This window comes from Xiphophorus couchianus, chromosome 1, assembly GCF_001444195.1.
Source record: "Xiphophorus couchianus chromosome 1, X_couchianus-1.0, whole genome shotgun sequence".
Classification (NCBI taxonomy): domain Eukaryota; kingdom Metazoa; phylum Chordata; class Actinopteri; order Cyprinodontiformes; family Poeciliidae; genus Xiphophorus; species Xiphophorus couchianus.
The window spans coordinates 5,666,992-5,688,815 of NC_040228.1; the positions used below are offsets into that span (position 1 = coordinate 5,666,992).

Below are 21,824 nucleotides of genomic sequence, written 5' to 3' on the forward strand. Positions count from 1 at the left end.
TTAAAACTGTCACCATGTCATCATAGTGTCATAGGATACAAATAGAGCTACTACTACTGTCTGAAGAAATTAACCTCGCCTGGTCAAAAATAACCAATCAGAGTCAAGAGGAGGATCTTAGCACTGTCAATCATGCGTATGTGCTGCTCAAAGTGGAGTGGAGTAGAAACAACTTACCCTTTCAGGAAAACTGTTTATCCATGTTAACTTGCCTGACCATTCACAACAGGCTCTGCACAGCAATGAGCAACACCGCACAGATAGGAGCATAAGTATGATTGACAGCGCTAATACCCTCACCCTCGCTCTGAATCTCCTGTTTCTAGCTAGCACTTGGAGCACTGATTACCCATCTCATATTATACTGTCATGACATAGAGGCAGTTTTTTTTTAAAAAAAAGGTCACATAATGAAGCTTTAACAAACCTAAATTCATTAAAAATCATTAGAAAACCTTCATCAGGGTAAACACCCTCATTGGAGTTTACTTGAATTTGTCCCGAATGTTTTCATGTATGGAGGACCACGAAAAACAAAATATATATTAATGCTTTTATTTTTTATTATGTCAGTTTTGGTCCTCCATACTCATTAAGGTGCATCACATATGAACCATAAAGGGGCTCAAACAAGGACTGAATAAATTAAATACACAAAAGAAAATCTTAATGGAAACAGAGTAATTAAAATAATAGCTCAAGTCATGTCATTTCTGAAAAATAAAAATCTTCTAGAAAAAAAATCTAATCGTTTTTTTTTTTTTTTTTTTCCCAAACTCCAGTCCAGTTAGTGGCGATAATCCATCTTTATTCTTGGTCTGTCAACCGAGAAGAAGAAGAAGAAGAAGAAGAAGACGACGACGAAGAAGAAGACAAGTTTCTGTCTTTAGCGGATGTGCTTCTGTTTCCGCTTCCTGCGGAGCTCAGCTGTTTATTTGGAGAGAAGGGACAGGACGAACAGAAGCTAATAGGAGCGGCGCTGAGCCTGTGCTGCTTTTTTGCGCTTGTGGCTTTAACTCAACAGCATAACCGATATTTATAATTTTACGAACAGAAGCTGTTAAAATCGCAGCGTCGCCAGAAACGCTTGCGGCGTGACGGGTTTTATTGTCGCCTGACAGCTCAGATGGTCACACACTAACCTTCACAGCCCGTGTGTGTGTGCATGCAAGGATACCGACCCTGTCCTAACCAACGATGCAAGGAGTCTGTTCGTGAAAACACCCCGATCCAAGGCAAGTAGCTGAACTATTTTACAACATCAGTTTTTAACATTTGCCATTTCGAGACGAAGACTCCCGGATTGTTTTATTCTGAGACGGTTTTTTTTATATATATATTTTTTACAATAAATTGGAATAACCGCGTATGCAAGACCTTTGAAAAATCATTATAAGTAGCCTCTCACGAAAATGGCTCATAGACGCAAAATAAGAAAATTGGGTTTTGTTTACGGAATAACTGCTTTGCCTAGTCCAGGTGTCAGCATGCCTTCGGAACCATTTTGCTAAGTAAAATTTGTCTACAATTACAAAATCTATATGGACTTTCTGAAGAAAGTTACCTTTTAATAGGTGAATAAAATGTTCTAGAAAAGCCTTGTAGTTTGTACCTAAATAAAACATGATTAAACTATTTTCTTTTCTTTCATTAGTACCATTCTCATAATATTGCTTGTATATTTAAGGTCTCTTTGTTTTTAGGGGTGCACTGATTGCAGTTTTCTGACCAATTGCCAACCACCGATCTTTGGCCAGCCTGACTTGCCGATGCTGCTTTTGGCCAATACATTTTTAAAGTTTTTTGTCTGAAATGCTGCTAAGTATAGCAATAAAGTTGCTAAATTGCCAACAATAGCAACCATTGCTAATGTTGACCATTGTTAACTGTACTGCAAATGTACAGACATGACCTGATGGGTGGGTCTGTCATTTAACCTCTCTCACTGAAGGGCAAAAGAGGACAGTGGCTGGTTTGCAGGTGGAGAAGGTTGGTGGATGAGATCGGCTTCATATGGAAATATCAGCTGATTACTGAGCTCCCAAATTTAATGAAATTGGGACCGGTTTATCGATGCACCCTTATTTGTCTGTTGAGAGGTTTCGCTAATATTCATTAACCACTTTATTGGACCTCGAGCCTGCTGATGAAAACCTGGCTGTATACAAAAAGTTTTTCTTGTTTTTCTCTTTTTTTAACATAATTGAGCTGGCTTACAAAATGAGGGAAAGAGAGGTGTTAGAATTGACTTGTCACTTCTGCTTTAGAGTATTTGCTTTTGTGAGCTTACAAATCCGTGAACGTCTCAGACGTTTTGGTTAAGGAACTCGCCTAAAGCAGTTTAAGGGTCTTAAGGATGTCAAGACTGCGAGATTTATATTCGTGGATGACTTTTACTATAAATGTTTGGGTAACCTTTATTCTGATTTCTGCAGTGCCATGTCTATATCTGTTCCAAGACCCAGCCCTTTAAAATTTCAATGCAAGAAGAAAAACAGAACAATGGCTGAAGTAAATGTGTCACCACTGAAGCATTTTGTCACCGCAAAGAAGAAGATCAATGGAATATTTGAACAACTTGGGACCTACATCAAGGAAAGCGCAGCCTTTCTGGAAGGTATATTCTATCTAAAATGATCACCTATGATAACATCTGGTAAAAATGTCACTGTTATGGGGTCTCGCGGTATTATTTTTACGGCTCTAAAATGTGTGATTTTGCTTCTTCTTTTTTCTTTTTACATGCTTTGATGTGAATACATAGCTGATCTTCACCCTTTGACATGACCTGTTGCTGTCAGAGCAATAATAATAATATATTTTATTCATAATGCTCCTATCTATCACATTTTCTTAAATTTTATTTGTGAGGCAGTAGTAGAGACGAAGCTTTTCCGTTTTCTGAGTTTTTAATAAGCGTCCTCTGACTGCCACTGTCATTTAGGCATGTTTTGTACGTAGAGCAACCTTCTTCCTCCTAAGTTGCCATCTGTCTTCTCATGGGAGCAAAAGAATAGCAGATTTTATTCGTTTAGACAAGTTTATACCTTGAAACCCATAACCAGCCAATGCCTAATCTCCACCGATCTACTGTGAGATGGGAACAATTTTCCCCTTTGTGAAAGTATTTGAATCAAGAACAAAACCCTGAAAGTTTTATGTGTGAAGAAAAGGTCATTCAAATAAAATCTAAATTTGTTAACAACTGGCTTAACAACTGAAGTCTGATAATCAAATACAATAAAAAGGAAAAATCTAACAGTTATATTAGGAAAAACAATGTGTTGAGGGGTTTTATCCTGGGGATCACCTTGCTGAATTTAAAATGCAGCAGAATATAATTCCTAATGAAATTCTTCCACTAAAAATATGTATATTTCTTCAGTGGACTGACATGAGTGCTTTCTTCACATCCTAAGCATAGGTCTAGTTGGGGCATCTACGTTTGAAGGTTTCCAGTCATGTCTTAAGGTGTGTTTTTCCTCCTGTCCTTGTTGTGATCCGTTTGGCTTGATGCTGCAGGAGTTTGATGACTTGACAGTTTATTTCAGAAGGTGGTGAGATTCAGAAAGTTAGAACTGACCAGTGTGTGAGTTTTGTCTACCCTTCAGTGACATTTCCATTTCTCTCAAAGTACACCAGACTTTCTACCAGAAAATGTAGCTTGTTGTCTTTAGCATCATACCAACATGAAATTGATGTGGTTGTCCACAGACTTGAGTTCAGTAATGGCTTACTCTTCTTTGATTTGGATTTTGACCAAGGTGTTTTTATAGCTCAACTAGACGGTAGGTGTTGAGTTTGGTGCCCTGTCTCACAACTCCTTCATGTAGAGATTGGCTAAAATAGGAAAAACTGGGGACCCTGCTGTAGCACATTCATAATTCTGGTAACCAGATATTTAGCAATGCTCTGATGGCAGAGAGATTCAGACACTTTGAAATTATGAAGCAAACATTGAGCTTGTTGACAGGAAAACATTGAAATGGCTGCAGGGTTAAACTATTTAAAACAGACATGAAGCAGGAAAACAACCTTAAATTTAACTTAAATGTCTTCAACATTGGAGAAATCCTCAAACTAAACTTTCACATGGGCAAAAATAGACATTTATATGCTAAATATGTAACATTTTGCCACTTTATCCTTAATAACTTTATGCAAGGTAGCATTTTTCCTTCACATTTAAATCTTGAGTACCAAGTTGTCCTTATTTGCTCAAACAGAAATGATCTGCTCCTACCTTAAGATTCCTCTCACTTCTCTATAATTGGAATATAAAACTATGTTTTGCTCCAGTTTAAGCATTAAAACATCTTTATGTAAATACAACAATCCCTCTTTTAGATAACTGATTTGATTTGCTTATGATTGATCTCATAATCTATCATTTTGCTTTTGCATTTTGTCTTTGGAAGATCATATATGCGTAGAGTGTCCTTTTTCGAGTTTTAGTAAGTATCCTGTGACCTTGTGAGTGAAACAGTCTGATAATTTACAGTGGGTAAAACACTGGCTGGCTCTATAGTTTTCATATCCTGAAATTATACAAAACAGGATGCCTTATGTCAGTATTGTTTCAAGGATAAGACAGATCATTAAGCGACTAACCACTGTATCTCTCACCATTTAGATACTTACAAAAATGAGCAGCTGGACCCACTGACCACTGAGGAGCAAGTTCAGGAGGTCTGCAGTTACCTGTCCAAGGTGGCAGGAATAGGAGAAGTGCTTGCGCGGAGGCATATGAAGGTGGTTTTCTTTGGAAGGTAAATTAAATGATATTTTCTTGCAGTTTAGAGCTTACCACTCTGGCAATTGTGTATTTATCCTCACACAAACTTTTATGAATATGTTGAACTGTTTTGTTTCTTTCGCACAAACATTCAAACGCAATTCAATTCCCTTTATTAATCCCAAATGGAAAGTAAATGTTGCAACTCGAGTTACGGTGATGGCTGTGGACAGAAAGGACTTTCTGTGGCAACCATTAAAACAACACTTTGCACGTTTAAACTTCCTCCAGTCTTAAGTGACGGGGTCATTTGGACCCCACAAGTTTTGTTACTCGGTGCGCGGTGTGGTGGGGTCACAATGACCCCATTTTCTCTTTTACAAAAGTTTTTTTTGTGCGGTTTTGGAAACTGACGGTCTATTTAATGTCCCTTTGGGATCAATAACGTATTTGTGAATTAGAATTTTGAATTTGACGGGACAACCCCTCCGCTTCCCCACTGTCCAACCGTGACATCTGCTGTCGCCCTAAGAACGCAGGAAGGTTGGAAAAATGCAGGTATCCTTTGCTGTTTTTTGCGACTGTGTGGTCGGATCGCGTGTTCATCCGTGTGCGAGTGCACCTCACTCAGCGCGTATTAGAATCGATGACAGAGTAGGAGATGTACAAATTTAAACTTAGCAGCAGAGTTTTTGCTTGTCTCAAAATATCAAACCTTTTACATAAAGTGTAGGTAGGTTCCTGAAATTACTGCAGGTTTAACTGGCTTTACATGCTAATAACCGATTTGTCCTTTCACAGAACCAGTAACGGGAAGAGTTCTGTGATCAATGCCATGTTATGCGATAAAGTTTTGCCATCTGGAATCGGACACACAACCAACTGTTTCCTGAGGGTGGAGGGCACAGATGGCAATGATGGCTTCCTCCTCACTGAAGGCTCTGAGGATAGGAAAAGCATAACGGTTAGTGACCTTACCAACAGTTCCAGTTACCAGTGTAGCCACCAGTGTACGTTAAATAAGTCAGTTTATGGTAGAATGTTGTTTGTGAGTAAAGATTGACCCATTGATGTCTCTGATCAGACGGTGAACCAGCTGGCCCATGCTCTACTTCAGGATGTGGATCTGGATGCTGGGAGTCTGGTCTGTGTCATGTGGCCTAAAGCAAAGTGTGCTTTACTAAGAGATGATTTGGTGCTTTTGGACAGGTCAGCTGAAAGTTGATTTTTAGCTTTAACTGGAGTGTTAATACCCAGTTTTGAAGAAAAATGTAACCAATCATTTCCATTTGATCCTTTCTTTCACAATAGCTGACACTGCCTCATAAAGCTTAGTGGTTCATGCTTTTCTCCTCTCCAGCCCAGGCATCGACGTCACCACCGAATTGGACAGCTGGATCGACAAGTTCTGTCTTGATGCAGATGTGTTTGTTCTAGTAGCAAACTCAGAATCCACACTCATGCAAACAGTGAGACACAAAAGCTTCGTTCTACAGAAACAACTGAATCAAGTATTTTACGAGATAAAGCTAAAGTAACTGGGAATTGTGCAATTGCTTGTTTAATGTAAATTATTTAAATGCCCATCGTGTTTCAGTTATCCGTTTTAAAACGTATCTTAACTGTCTGCAGGAGAAGTCCTTCTTTCATAAAGTCAATCAGCGTCTCTCCAGTCCTAATGTTTTTATCCTCAACAACCGCTGGGATGCCTCTGCCTCAGAGCCAGAATACATGGAGGAGGTTAGTCAACTTTATATGATAAAAGTGTGCACACAATTCTTTTTCTTTTTTTTTTTTCACCAGTTATACTTTTTGCTAAAAAACTAATTTTTAGAATGAAAACGAGACAGACTGGCAAAACAGCACTACTGTTACCTCAAGACAAAGACAGCAGGGTCAAGCTCAAGTCATGGCAATTCATAGCTAGTTTTGGTAGCAGTTTAGTAGCATCAGCTTCTGACACTAGGGTACCTAGTTGCCTGACAAGCATTTAATTTTTGTCGGAAATGTCAACACATCAGATGAAACTAAGATGCACTTGATTTTGAATACCTTACAATTACAGCCTTAAATATCGCCTTTGAACATCCAGTGTCACATTTTAAAGACTATTAAAAATGGCCCAGCAAGCAGGATCTCCTCTGCCTGCCGGGAAAGAAAGTCTCAGTCCTGGAGGAATTTTATGTTGATGGTAAACTGTATGGAGCGTTTGCACATGAGTGCTCCGGTCAGTTCAGAGCCTTTGTTCCCGAATCTGTTGCGTTTCTTACAGCGTGTGTTTATCTTGACACAGGTTCGCAGACAGCACATGGATCGCTGCACTAATTTTCTTGTGGATGAGTTGGCCGTTGTTGACAGAGCCCAGGCCAGCGACCGCATCTTCTTCGTCTCAGCTAAAGAAGTGCTTCAGGCTCGGGTGCAGAAGGCCCAAGGAATGCCTGAATCAGGTTGATTGGATTCTAATTGCTTGTGGTGTTTAACAGGCTTTGTGGCAGGGAGCCAGGGTGGGGAGAGTGTTTTTTTTATATATATATATTTGGGAACAGAACAAAAGAATGACACAAAAACAAAGGCTGATCATTTACATTATATTGCAATAATCCCAACCCCTACCAATGACTGTCAACCAACAATGGATTTTATGAGAACCAAATCTTAAAGATTTGTTCCCTTTAAACAGCCATTAAAAGTATCAAAGTATCAATTTTTGAACATTTACAACAAGCCATTTTTTTTAAAAAAGCAATTTTTTCTCGAATATAGTTTTTGAAATTTACAAAAAAGTCGAATAATCTATCAAATTAATCTACAAAAAATTAATATTTGTTGAAAGGTTGCAAAATACAACAACAATATGTTCTTACTTAAAAAATGGTTTTAAAATGTAAATGTCAAATAGCTGTTATTTTTTACTAGGTTTTGTGTGCATTAATAACACTTTAGGGATAGGAAATATATATATATATATATATATATATATATATATGTATCTGTCCAATATGTGAAGTCAGTCTTGTTAATAATTATGTGTAATGTGACAGTGTATAGGATTTTGAAGACAGTATTGTTCTTGCCGTTGTTCCAGGTGGAGCTCTCGCTGAGGGATTTCAAGCCAGAATGTTTGAGTTCCAAAACTTTGAGAGGCGATTTGAAGTAAGACCCTTTTACTGTGGAGCATCATAAAATATTTCCATTCCTCTTATCACGCTTCAGCTAATTTCTGCATATCATTCATAAACACTTGCACGTTTCAAAATGACGGTTTTCATAGGAGCAGGTTACAGGTTTTAGATTTTTCAAGACATTCACATTTTGCATTGATGTCCGGATTTCTTGACTGCCTGTTTAATCAGTTTGCTGTATTTAGGAGTGCATATCTCAGTCTGCGGTGAAGACCAAGTTCGAACAGCACACAGTAAGAGCAAAGCAAATATCTGAAGCTCTGCGGCGCATTATGGACTTGGTACATGTAGCTGCCCAAGAACAGAGGTGAGTGTGTGCTGTACTGTCCACACTAAACATATGAGCACTGTCACAGTGGGGTACGTCTCTGACAAACTGAAGTTGTACTAATGATTTGGTGGTGTTAAAGGACTAAAATTTTGTGTGACAGTGTTTTGCAAAAGTATTCATAACACTGAGCTTTTTTTGTACTCTAAATTTATTTAACATTTTTCATTATTAAAATAAAGCATATTTTAATAATGTTTAATTTTGGATTTTGGGGGGACGGATTTGTAGTATAGTGGGGAAAAAAACCCCAAACAATACTACAAAGTGTTTATGCTTCCCTGCTCTTTTACGTAAATCATTTAGACCAGCGTTTGTTGAAAGAGTGTACTTTGATGCGTAGAAGTTATGTCAGCTTGTCTACAGTGAATCTCCTCCACAATTCCTTGCCAATGATCCAACTGGGGTGGGAGTCTCCAGGTTATAGACCCAGTTAAAGTTGGGGTTTTTTGCTTGCAATTGGTAGGATTTAAAAAAGATACATGTCTTATTTTTGAAACACTTTTCCAGATATTAGCCCCAATAGGAGAAAGTCTGTCTATGTCACCGTACCCTGAGTACCACTTTTAAAAATATATAACTTTACAGCAGGTGATAATCAAACTCCTTTCTTCAGCTTAATGAGTTTGTACTTTTGTGCATGTTTGCTCAGACTCTACTGCTTGGAGACAAAAGAGGATCGTCAACAACGGCTGGAGTTTATAGAGAAACAACTGGATCTGTTAACTATGGACTGCAAGGCTAAGATCAAGAGGATTACAGAGGAGGTGGAGAGACAGGTGAGAAAAATTGCAACATGTGACGTCACAGTCCCTGTGATTACGTGTTATCACGTTTAGTATTTGTTCTAAAAATAATGGCGGCGCTTGACTGTTAAAATTTGCTTAATATTACTGTATTTTAGTTCATTAAATCCATATTAAATGAAAACGTCAATAAATTGTGGCTTTCGTTTCATATATTTTCAATAGCAGAAGTAAAAGTTAACAGAGTGGCATTGGGGTTGAAAATCCAACACAGTTTAAGAAACATTAAACAAAATGTGTATATGGCCATTTTATCATTGAAAGAAAGGTCTATTTCAACTGACAGTAAATCTTTTGTCCTTGACCATTGTCCATTGTTAGCTTGGTTTAACAAAACGACAAAAAATAAAAGCAATGGGCTGTGAATTAGAATGTCAAAAATGATTTATGAACATTTGCTAATTAATGTGGTGTGTTTGTTGTCCTGTCCAGGTAACCAACACTATGGCAGAGGAAATAAGGAAGCTTCATGTCCTAGTGGATGACTTCCACATGGACTTCCACCCATCACCTGTGGTCCTCAAGGTCTACAAAAATGTGAGTTACCCTTGGTAGTTTCCAAAATGATTAATTCATTAGTCGGTGCATATCAAAGAATTAAAAAAGGGGAGAAAATGAAACCTTTTAGTGCTTTAATTTGTTTGGTGCACTTTGGGGTCAACATCTATTCATTTAGAAACAAGAACTACCAAACTCAAATGGCTAATTTCCCTACTGTTATGTAAATGTAAGGAATCGAAAAATAGAACATGAACTGAAAATAAATAAATAAATAAAAATTATTAATGTCATCATTAATGAATGATGACATTTGGAAATAAAATGTCAAAGGTGTAATATTTAAGTTTGCGTCCAGCCAAAACAAAAGAAGTTTCAAAGATCTATTTGATAACTTGATCGGTTGCTAGATTACTATAAAATTCTGTATAAATGAAATATGACATAAATGAAATTTGACTTTGTAATTTAGCGCCTTGAAATTGAGCCTCTGAATCGTTTTTACATAATAATGCCCCTTTAAGCAAAGAAACTAATGTAGAATTTATGCTAGTTACTTTAAGTACTAAATACCAATCTTCATAGAACACAGTCTTTAGTACCGTAACTTCCAGACCATTGTGCGCACCTGAATATAAGCCGCACCCACTAATTTGACAAGAAAAAAAGTGTACATGTATAGGTCGCTCTTGCCTATTCTTTAGGTTTCCACGTTGTAACATGAGAGATACATTTTTTTTTTTTTAGACTTAAGCAGCTTGTTGCTTAAAAAACAAACGAGGAAAGATCATTGATCGCTACCTACACACTAAAGTTGCCTTCTTCAGTGCTGGAATTGAACTCGTAAGTCTTTGTTTCGTTGTTGCTCTCATTGTCACTTTTGCCTAGAGGCGAATTTGCTGTGGAGTTTGTCCTGTCCTCTTCATCACGCAGCAGTTTCTAAACCCGCTGATAAAAAGGCGTGCGTTAGCTGCATAACCGTGTTTAAAACACATGAGAAAAGCACTGGCTTATAGTCTGGACGTTATAATGCTTGCTTTTAAATGTAAGAAACTTTTTCAAATTACACAGGAGACATCCTTTACAGAATAATAATGTGTGTTTTAAATAATAACGATCAAATCAGTCACTACTGGTGTGGCCTTTACAAACTCAAATCAGTAGTTTTTTTTGGTCACTTGATGACTGTGTAACTATTTTTATGTATTTATTTTTGCTTAATTTTGCCAGCAACCTATCATGAAGTCAAACTGGTTTGGAGAGGTGTTGAGTGAGGAAGGAGAGGTAACGGTAGAGAGTGTGAGATGTGTGTGCTCCCTGCAGCCTGACAAGCACCGTAAAGTTAATTGTGTCATATGAGTTTTTAAGCAACTGACTTTATGGATGTTTTATTTTAGTTCCTCACTCAGTTTGAATTACGCTGTCTGAGTTTTTGCTAAACTCCCAAACAGTTGTCCAATTTTAATGACAAACAACAAGATCGTTTTGTGTTTTAGGAACTCCATCGGTACATAGAGGACGGTCTGGGTAAGACCATGTCTGAAAGGTGCTCCAGCTCCATCACGAACGCCCTGCAGGCCACACAAATGGAGATGATAGGTAAAATATCAGGCAGCTAAATACTAATACTTCTTGTCTGTTGTCTCTACACAGTCTCATGTTTGGTTTGTGCCATTTACATACTGCTGTACGCTACAATGTTAGATCAGTAATGTCTATGGATAGTCCATCAAAATTGCATTAGATTTCATTAGACTTCATGAACACCTCTGACCATTAAATTGTGTCTTCTGTCAGGAAACTAAACTAGCGCCTCTCTGTCCCCACATTTAAATGCAGAGTTTTGTGCAGGGTTAGCTCAAACCCCATTTCCATCATGGCAGTAGAAGTGTAAGTGGTTGAGGAATATAAATACCTCAGCGTTCGCCTGGACAACAGAATGGACTGAAGACGCAACAGTGAAGTTGTCTAGAAGGATCAGAGCAGACTGGACTTCTTGAGGAAGCTCAGATCCTTCAAATTTTGCAGCAAGATGCTGCAGATCTTCTGTAAGTTTCTTGTTGAGGCCGTCATTTCTTCTGCCATAACCTGCTGGGGCAGCAGCATCACAGTCAGGGACCTAACCTGATAAAGAAGGCTGGTTCTGTTCTGGAGACCACAGTGGAACCTCTGGGGATGCCGGTGCAAAGAAGGATTTTACATAAAATAAAGAAAACTACAGACAACTCTGACCATCCTCTTCATGAGACTCTCTTAGAAGAACAGGGTATCTTCAGTCAGAGGCTTCTTTAAATTTGCTGTAATACAGACAGCTACAGGAGATCTTTCCTGCCCACATCCAACACCATCCACAATTACTCTTTGAAGATTTTTAATTAATACGAGATGCATTTAATTTCCCTTTAGGATCAATGCAGTATTGTTGCATTTGAATTTTGAAGTCGAAATAGCTAATTTATACACCTGGCCTACTGATGATCTCTGTACTGTACGAGATTATAACAGAAATACTGTACAGTCATAAGAAGTGGAAAAATCAAGCTAAACCCTTGGAAATGGGAGGGCTGGGAAGACTGGTTACTGAACGACAAGCACAGGACATTGATATGTTGGAAAACATGCAGAACTTGAACCAGATACCTTAAAGTAACAATATTATTTGAGCTAAGCCATGTAGGATAGAGAAATCTACATCCCAGCCTCCACGTCCTCAGATGGTTGGTGCCGCTTCACAATCTCTACCCGGAAAATCGGGGAAGATGAGGATCCATATCCCGTCGTTTGTCAGAGGGGGGTTCTCCCGCGCCAGCCGCAGTATTGTCTCCTTAACTCAAAAGCTGTGAATCTGTGACGTCGTGGGACGTGGCCAGTATCAGGTGGCTCCAACAGTCAGTGAACTCTGACAACCTCTGTCCTAAAGGGACTTCTACTGAAGAAAACATTGCTTTCAGGGAGGGAGACGGGGAATTAATGAGCGTACAAACTCAGCTCAAAGTTTGCACTTACAGTTTGCACATTGTTGTTATTAGGAAGATGAGCATTTTGATCATATTTGAATGTAAAAATCACTTCCACCATCTACTCAAATCGGGTTACTGTTATCATTGACCCCAGTTATCTACTGCTTAATGCTTATTTTTGTCGTCATCTTATGGATGGTATGGACGGTAAATGTAAATTGATCTCAACTGATTTTTAAATCATTTTTATTATAGAGGGCCTGAAGCCTCTGCTGCCAAATCCGATCAGAGAGCAGGCCAACAAGATCATTCCTCGTCAGTTCTTCAACCTTACATATGACCTGGCCTGTGACAAGCTTTGTAGTGATTTTCAAGAGGATATCAGCTTCCACTTTTCCCTTGGTTGGACCATGCTTGTCAACCGGTATCTAGGGCCCAAGAACACCCGACGGGCCCTCATGGGCTACAATGACCAGGTAATCTTTCCCAGGTTTTGGAAAAAGAAACTGCTTAGTCAGTCACATTATCTGGATGGCATTAAATTGGCCTCTGGTGAAAAAGAACCTTGTTGTTGTCGTTTACCAGGATGTTATTTTTTCCAATCCATTATGTTAGCAGGTTTCTAGGATTTCCTTCTTTCCCCTTTGAAATACTGGCAACATTGGAGTATTATGGTCAATAATTCACTGTTTTTTACATGTTTAATTACTACAAGAAAGGTTGTGGTGCTGTAGAAGCATGACCTATAATCACGCCCGAATAAAAGAGATCTGTGCTGCTTTTCTTTCTTTCTTTTTCTTTTGCTGCTAAACTTGCAGGTTCCTCGGCCCATGGCCCTAACACCAGTCAGCACCAGCATGCCTCCATTCCCACAAAGTTCTGTGACTCAGGAAGAGCTCATGGTCACCATGGTGACAGGTCTTGCATCTCTTACATCGCGTACTTCCATGGGTGTCCTTGTGGTCGGCGGTGTGGTAAGTTAATTACAGGGTCAAATACATTTTTTGAAATCTTTCCAAATCTGCGTAGTCATAAAAACATTCTACAACAATCAATAATCCCCTTCCAATTGAGTCACTGTTACACTGATGGTCAGAGTCCATCACTAACCACGCCTCGTAGGAAAATGACGTAGTGAACGTCAATTATGTAATGCTGACAGACCCTGCCAGCATTACATAATTGCTTATCGTTACTGGCATTAATCAGTTCTTACCCTCTTTACCTTGATAAGAAAACCTCTTAAGAGTCAGGCTACCTCGCTGCTGCTGGTTAGCTCTGTTTTTGTGATGCTGCTTGAAATTAGCTTAATTGTTTTTGTTAGAGTTAGCCAGTCCTGGCAAGCGTGTCCGCCTGCAAAGCACCAATTCCAAGCCTTCTGGCCTGGCTTTGTGCCTCGGAATGAGCACAAAGCTAACACAAGCAAAGTAAAAGTCTTAAATTTGCCTCCGATCTCAGGGGTGCAGCTTTTCGCTTCAAGACAAGGACCAGCATCGGTGCTTGTCCCATCAGTCCGGGGATCATTTACACTCGGAGAGCAATGGTGGAGACCGAAGCACATGCGTTCTGTCACCAGCTTTGTCACTCAACCCTGGAGAGACGGGTTGAGTTCTTAGAGAAAGTGCTGGGCGAGGCTTCTATCATGTAAAGATTTACTGCCCTGCAAGTCATTTTGTTCAATTTTGACGAGGATGGCTTTTCAGTCGTTGTCCGCGTTTCCAGGAGGGCGGACCAAATGGAATATATCAGTGAAGCTAACAATGAAGCTGCATAGCAGGAAGAAAAGAGAGGTCATGTATACTTACATGTTTAGGCCCTGTCTGTAGATGGCCATGAGTCTTTAAATACGTCTTTTTTTTCTGTGTCTAAAGCTGGATGTGCAGTGGCTCTCCCATCCTCCTTCAAAGAAAGCATTGCGATTCGCCAAGTTTTGTCTGTGGAGCAGGCTACAGACACAAGCTGTCTGTCCATGTTCCCAGAATTTGATTTGGAACTGAGGACTCAAACTACTGTCTAGCCGTGTCACGGTACCTGGCTGTGGACAGTGTTTGGACCTGGAAGGTGCCGAAATCTCTGTAGATTTCAGCACCATTTGCGCATAAACATCAGCAACTAAGGAGGTGGTGATCGATTTCAGTAGAAGGGTTACTGAAATTGTACCAGTAGACATCCAGGGTTTGGACATCGAGATTGTGGAGCAGCACAAGTATCTCGGGGTTCAGCTCAATGACGAACTCGACTGGTCCCATAACACAGATGTCCTGAGCTAGAGGGTGTAACTTGTCTCTACTTGCTGGGCAGACTTGGTAGGACAGGACATTACTTAGAGCTTTGTCTGAATCTGGTGGCTTCAGTGATTTGCTGGGCTGGTAGAAGCTGAGAGAGGGACAGGAAGCCCTCTCTCCATTGAGGAGGTGAGAGGAGAATGTTAGCTAGATAGAGAGCAATTATAATCAACTCCTTTCAGCCTCTATATGAGATTGTGGGGGCCTTAGGTAGCTCCTTCAGTAGCAAACGGATACATCCACGTTTTAGAAAGGAGATATGCCACACATATCAACTGCTGTCTCTTTGACATTTATTTTTATGAAGTTTTCTTGTAAACAATATTATGCTACAATCTGACAGGCCTGTAACTAGATTACAGGACTGACACAGTATTGTAATCTAGGACAGTCCTGTCACAGTCCTGTCCTGTCTAGTCCTGTAATCTAGATTACAGGAATTGACCTAGATTTGTGAAAATCTAGGTCAATTTTAGTTTTGAAAGTTTGGTAATCCTAGTTGATCCTTCAATTATCTGTTTAAAATCGTACTCGGTATATTATTTAATTTCCTTCTCTTGTCTTTACTGTTCCAAATTACATTAAAATCCCCCAATAACATCACTTCATTTCACAAGTCACACTGCCTGAATACATTAAAATATTTTTCATTATAACAAAGGCGCATAAGACTCTGCTCTCATCATTAGACGCTGACATCGATAGGGTTCACTGATTACATCTTTTTCAGGTTCTGGAAACATTTCAATGAGGAAACAATTTTGTTAAATGGGTCTAAATATTGCACAACAATCCCTCAGCTGAAATAATGACAAACAGGAATATGTCTAAAACAATAAAGATCAATAGGGGCTACAGACAAGGCTGTGGGAGTGATAATTGTTCGCACAATTTTCTTCAGTATGTTTTGATGCCAAAGCGGTTCAGATAACTTGAGGCTTTTGCTACTGTCTGCAGATTTGGAAGGCGGTGGGATGGCGCCTGATTGCGTTATCACTGGGTCTTTATGGGCTTCTCTACGTCTACGAGCGACTCACATGGACTACCAAAGCCAAAGAGAGAGCCTTCAAGCGACAGTTTGTGGACTACGCCAGTGAGAAGCTGCAGCTAATTGTCAGCTACACTGGATCCAACTGCAGCCACCAAGTCCAGCAGTGAGTTTCAATCATGGTGTCAAAGGATACAACAATCAGATTATATGTTTCGACAGTAAAAAGTGTCTACTAAGCACTTTGAAATGCCTTGCTGCTGAAATGTGCTATACAAATAAAATTTGATTTGATTTGATTTGACTGCTTGGTCGCAGCAGAGCCACGTGAACTTGTTGTGTTTCGGTCTTGTCTTTGGCAGAGAGCTGACGAGCGTGTTTGCGCAGCTGTGCCAGCAGGTAGACGTCACCCGTCAGAACCTCGATGATGAAGTCAACGAAATGAACAGGAAGATTGAGCTCTTGGACAATCTACAGAGCAAGGCTAAACTTCTACGGTAAGATACTGCTGTATGATGTGTTTGGAGTTACGGGGGGAGAGGGGTATATGTCTGTGTCTTCGCTGTCCACATGACTACGCAAGGGCGGGATCTTTGAGACCTGTTTTATTTTATTTTTTTTAAACTTTGTGTTCATTGGTTGTTTTACATTTATCGATCACATACGAAACAAAGAACCGAACAACTGTCGGCAAGAGAAATTACTTGCGTTCTGACAAAGATAAACAGTTACAGGTGTGAATCAGCATTCAGATTGACTTTCCAATTTTAGAGCAGCACAAAAAAAAAGTCGCCACCTGGATTTAACTAAGCAAATAGGTACAAGCCTCCTATTGGATAAGTACTGCATAGGCGATTATCTTTCAGCTGGCAACAAGTTATTTAACCCCAGCTGATGCAATGAGTAACTCCTCATTTCTTAAACAACCATGGCAAAAGACACATCCTGTGGTCGTGGAAAAGACGTTAGTCTGTTTAAGAAGGGTCAAATCATTGGCATGCATCAAGCAGAGAAAACATCTAAGGAGATTGCAGAAACTACTAGAATTGGGTTAAGAGCTGTCCAACGCATCATTAAAACTGGAAGGATGGTGGGGAACCATCGTCTTCCAGGAAGAAATGTGGTCGGAAACAAATCCTGAATGATCGTGATCGGCGATTACTTAAACGTTTGGTCAAATCAAATCGAAGAAAAACAACAGCAGAACTCAGGAGTATGTTTAATTGTGAACGCAAAAGCATTTCCACACGCACAATGCGAAGGGAACTCAAGGGGTTGGGATTGAACAGCTGTGTAGCCGTAAGAAAACCTCTAATCAGTAAGGCTAACCAGAAAAAAAGGCTTCAGTTTGCTAGGGAGCATAAAGATTGGACTCTGGAGGAATGGAAGAGGGTCATGTGGTCTGATGAGTCCAGATTTACCCTGTCCCACAGTGATGGGCGCATCAGGGTAAGAAGAGAGGCAGGTGAAGTGATGCACCCATCATGCCTAGTGCCTACTGTACAAGCCTGTGGGGGCAGTGCTATGATCTTGGGTTGCTGCAGTTGGTCAGGTCTAGGTTCAGCAACATTGTGTGCCCAAAGAATGAGGTCAGCTGACTACCTGAATATACTGAATGACCAGGTCATTCCATCAATGGATTTTGTCTTCCCAAATGGAACGGGCATATTCCAAGATGACAATGCCAGGATTCATCGGGCTCACATTGTGAAAGAGTGGTTCAGGGAGCATGAGACATCTTTTTCACACATGGATTGGCCACCACAGAGTCCAGACCTTAACCCCATTGAGAATCTTTGGGATGTGCTGGAGAAGGCTTTGCGCAGTGGTCAGACTCTCCCATCATCAATACAAGATCTTGGTGAAAGATTAATGCAACACTGGATGGAAATAAATCTTGTGACACTGCAGAAGCTTATTGAAACAATGCCACAGCGAATGCGGGCTGTAATCAAAGCTAAAGGCGGTCCAACAAAATATTAGAGAGTGTGACCATTTTTGGTGGCGACTTTTTTTTTGGCCAGGCAGTGTATAATGTCAAAGAATAAGAGACCTGATTCAGTTATTCTCTAGAAATCTAGTCCGTTTGCTCCATCTCTTTTTGTAAAGATCCGCCTGCGGTCTAAGCATATAAACGTTAACATTTCCATTTTGTGTGTTTTCCTCCATCAGTTTCACACAGTCCATTAGCATCCGTGGGGTCAGGTTGAAGCCATTTCCAAGTGACCTTTTTTTTTTTTGGCCGTAGCACTGAAGATTTTTACTGAAACCTGTTTTAAGAGAAAACTGTTTTGGGTTTCCTAATATTTCCTTGTGGGTTTGGGGCACAAATACCGTATTTTCTGGACTATAGAGTGCACCTTACTATAAGCTACATCTACAAAGTAAAAAGCAAACAAACTGGAAACGTACATATATAAGCCCCACCGGGCTATAAGCCGCTGGTATCTCCGCCTCTTTCGGTTTTCCACAAGGAGGCAGCAGGAGGCTGCGTCCTTAATAAGTCTGTTATTAAGGACGCAGCCCTGCGTCTCCAACGCCGAACCATGGATTCGTTCATGCCGAGCTTACGTGCAGCAGTTATCGATCTATACTGCCAGATCGACAGCCTTCAACGTAAAAGCTGCGTCATATGAAGAACTGAATTCTGTTCTGCCTAATTGCAGATCTGAATTCTGTCTTCTTTTTTTTCTCGTTAGGAACTTCGTGTTGTTTCCATGATGAGGGGGTTTGAGTTTGAAAACATTTCTCCGTCATGTCTGCTGCTAGCATGTGTTTGTTCTAAATGAAAATCAGCACTTTCTTCTTTGATTTCCAATTCTGACTTCCAATAACTCACTTCCTGCTAAAGACCAGAAAAATCCACAAAAAAGCCGCACCGGGCTATAAGCTACGGGGCCCCCTAGGGGACATGGCAAATTTTTTTTCTTTTGCGTTTCCTCGCAAAACTGTACTTATCAGTATGCAGCATAATTGAATCCTGTAGCCTTTCTTACGGTGGGCGCCGTATTTTCTGCTTTAATATAAGGTTATGTGAGATTTTTCCATGAATGTTAATATCTAATTGTGAAATGTCTGAAGTTTTATATCTTTCTTTAGGATAGAAATTGGCACCACAAACCTACGATATAAACAGAAACCTTCCGTAAGTAGGAAAGAAATAAAAATACATCCAAACTATATTTCTGAGTTATTATCGCGGCGTAATAAGTCATCTGACAGTTTTGATTGTGTCTCTGTTGTGTTCGTAGTCTGAATGGTTTAAAGAGCTGCTTTCAGTGCCGCTCCATCTTAGCCTTAACAGACATAAACATGCAGGAAAAAATAAATCGATTTTCAATCAGTGTTTTGCACCAAACAGTTAATAATAATAAACAAGTTTTCACTGAGGCTCTGTAAGAGCCATATGAATGAAATAAGTAATTATTGATATGACAGGAGCAGGAAGCTTTGACACTTAGGTGTGTCGACGTGGGAGTGACGTCACCAGGTATGAATGGGAAGGATACTGGCTTTGTGTGTATTAGGAAGCGGTGAGCGGGGCGGTCAGTCCTTGCAAAGTTTGGAACCTGATCATCAAAATGGAATAAATCGATAATTGTGACAGAACAAAGAAGAAGTTTGGAGTTGATTGATACACGGACAGATGAGATTCCCCGAGTTAACCCAGTGCGGCCCTTTACCACCATTAGTTTGTCGTGTTTTTAACAATAAAAACTTGTTTATTATTGTTAACTGTTTGGTGCAAAACACTGATTGAAAATCGATTTTTTTTTACTGCATGTTTATGTCTGTTAAGGCTAAGATGGCACTGAAAGCAGCTCTTTAAACCATTCAGACTACGAACTCAACAGAAACACAATCAAAACTGTCAGATGATTTATTACCCGCGATAATAACTCAGAAATAGTCCAAATTAGGATGTATTTTTATTTCTTTCCTACTTACGGAAAGTTTCTGTTTATATCGTAGGTTTGTGGCGCCTTTCTATCCTAAAAAAGATATAAAACTTCAGATATTTCACAAAAAGATACTAACATTCATGGAAAAACCTCACATAACCTTATATTAAAGCAGAAGGTACGGCGCCCACCGTAAGAAAGGCTACAGGATTCAATTATGCTGCATAACTGACCAGTACAGTATTGCGAGGTAACGCAAAAGAAAACAATTCCCCATGTCCTCTAGGGGGCTCCGTAATAAGCGTGGGGAAAGTAGCGGCTTATAGTCCGAAAAACACGGTAGTCAAAAACTTTACCATTTTAGAGAAAAAAAAACTTTGCTGTGTGATCAGACCGTAAGGAAATCCAGCAAACTGTATTGAGTCAGACCCTAAGGACCTTATGGCTTAGTGGATTTACCTGTTTGTGTACTCAAAGTCCCCCAATATTCTGCCTTGTGTCTGTTCTAGTCATAGCTTTACTGAAAATTAAAATTAAACCCATCTTAGAAAACCGGATTTGGTCCTTTTATTAGTATTTATTTTTACCCCGTCAGACACTCGCCGATGCCCAAATGCAGATCTGAATTCCGTCTCTTTTTTTTCTCTCGTTAGGAACAAGGCAGGTTGGTTGGACAGTGAGCTCAATATGTTCACCCAGCAGTACCTCCAGCAGAGCAAGTGACCCAGGCGGAGCTTCCTTTGAGTCTGAGCATCATCAGGGGAACATGTAAAATGCTTGCATGGCTAATTTGTGATGTAATTGTAATGTTCTGTTCAGAAAACACGGCTAACACAAGTCTACAGAGCTCTGTAATAATTGCCATGTGTTTCTATAGAGATAAACTGTGCAGTATGCATGTCATGCGAAGCCTATTTGAATGGCAACAGAAGTAAATATTCCTCTCTGTACATCTCCATGTGCGTCCTTTCATCCTCACATGCGCAAATTCGGTACATCTAAGGAATTTCAGCGTCATGTTTGTAGAATAAGTTATATTTTAACTGAAAAAGTAACACACTTTGTTCTCACTTATTCACTGTCAGCATCTTAACTTGTGGGTGTTCTCAACCAGTGTGTAAAAGGCTTCAATGTACTTCTGCTTTTGGAGTTACGTTCGGTTCAAATCAGTTTGCTTTATAGCTCTGATTCAGCAACAAACGTTTCAGGTAGGGCTGCACAACTTATCGCGAACATTTTGTCATCACAATATAAACTGTATGCAATATTCATATTGCACAGGACTGTTTGGAGTGCAATAATTGTTGCCTAATGTAATTTGACTGTAATGAACTTAGATTTTGTTTTATGCTATTGTTATGTTTAGCCAGTTTGATAGTCTCATGGCAGCAGATGCTAAACACTAATGATTTTAGATCAAATGCTAAAGGTGAGAGAGTGATAGAAGCACAGGTCAGGAAGGAAAAGAGAAACTGATATTGTCGACAAAATATTTACCAAAGTTATCGCCGCTACAAGATTTTCTAATATCGTGCAGCCCTATTTTCAAAGCACTTTACGAAACAGACAGATCCTGTTTGTGTACAAAAATATACAATAGTCTCTGTCTAAACATACAGATACCAAGTCAAGTACAAAATCATTTCAATTTGATCCTATTTATAAAACAAAGCAGTAAAGTTTATTCATCGGTCAAATTGGTCAAAGGTTTCTATCAACAGAAACCTTTTGACGCATGTACGGCTAAAAACCAATTAATCCAGAGCCATTTTATATTCAGTTTGTAGCCTAATTTATTGTTGACCATATTGTTGAGCCAAATTAACAATAAGTTCAGATGTATGATGTTTGTTTTTGTTGAGGTCTTGTATAAATGTAAAAACTGTTTATTTTGTCAATGTATTTCCCTCTTCAATAATTGGCTAACATTATTTCCAACAAAATTAATACAGTTCTTGTACGTGCTAACAAATAAAAAAATTTTTCTTTCTCGTTATTCTGGTACTTGGCAAAAATGATCAACTTTGGTGAGTCTCGCTCATCTACAACTTATATTACTGCTTTATTAATAGCACCTTATCCCTATTTGGGGAAAATGCCCTTGTGATTTTTTTAACAGTTTATAGTCCGAGGCCCACTT

The 21,824-nt window shown here is 39.5% G+C and overlaps 1 protein-coding gene across 1 annotated transcript; it reads left to right on the plus strand.

Annotated features, from left to right (window-relative positions):
- Positions 1-817: 817 nt before the first annotated feature.
- On the plus strand, positions 818-21,680 carry mfn2 (mitofusin 2). The gene is made up of 18 exons (XM_028012802.1): positions 818-1,235; positions 2,436-2,617; positions 4,634-4,769; positions 5,537-5,699; positions 5,820-5,944; positions 6,096-6,204; positions 6,368-6,475; positions 7,029-7,182; positions 7,821-7,888; positions 8,103-8,224; positions 8,898-9,024; positions 9,484-9,588; positions 11,046-11,148; positions 12,765-12,985; positions 13,328-13,483; positions 15,752-15,948; positions 16,145-16,279; positions 20,338-21,680. Exons 2-18 carry the CDS (start codon positions 2,440-2,442, stop codon positions 20,405-20,407), a joined length of 2,277 nt encoding a protein of 758 aa, XP_027868603.1. The 5' UTR covers positions 818-1,235; positions 2,436-2,439; the 3' UTR covers positions 20,408-21,680.
- Positions 21,681-21,824: the final 144 nt, after the last annotated feature.

What these genes read in the sequence shown, in the direction of transcription:
- mfn2 (XM_028012802.1), top strand. Translation starts at nt 2,440, where the DNA reads ATGTCTATATCTGTTCCAAGACCCAGCCCTTTAAAATTTCAATGCAAG. An exon ending in ACTTTGAGAGGCGATTTGAA is followed by an intron (nt 7,889 to 8,102) that starts GTAAGACCCTTT and finishes TGCTGTATTTAG; the next exon opens with GAGTGCATATCTCAGTCTGC. An exon ending in CAGAGGAGGTGGAGAGACAG is followed by an intron (nt 9,025 to 9,483) that starts GTGAGAAAAATT and finishes TGTCCTGTCCAG; the next exon opens with GTAACCAACACTATGGCAGA.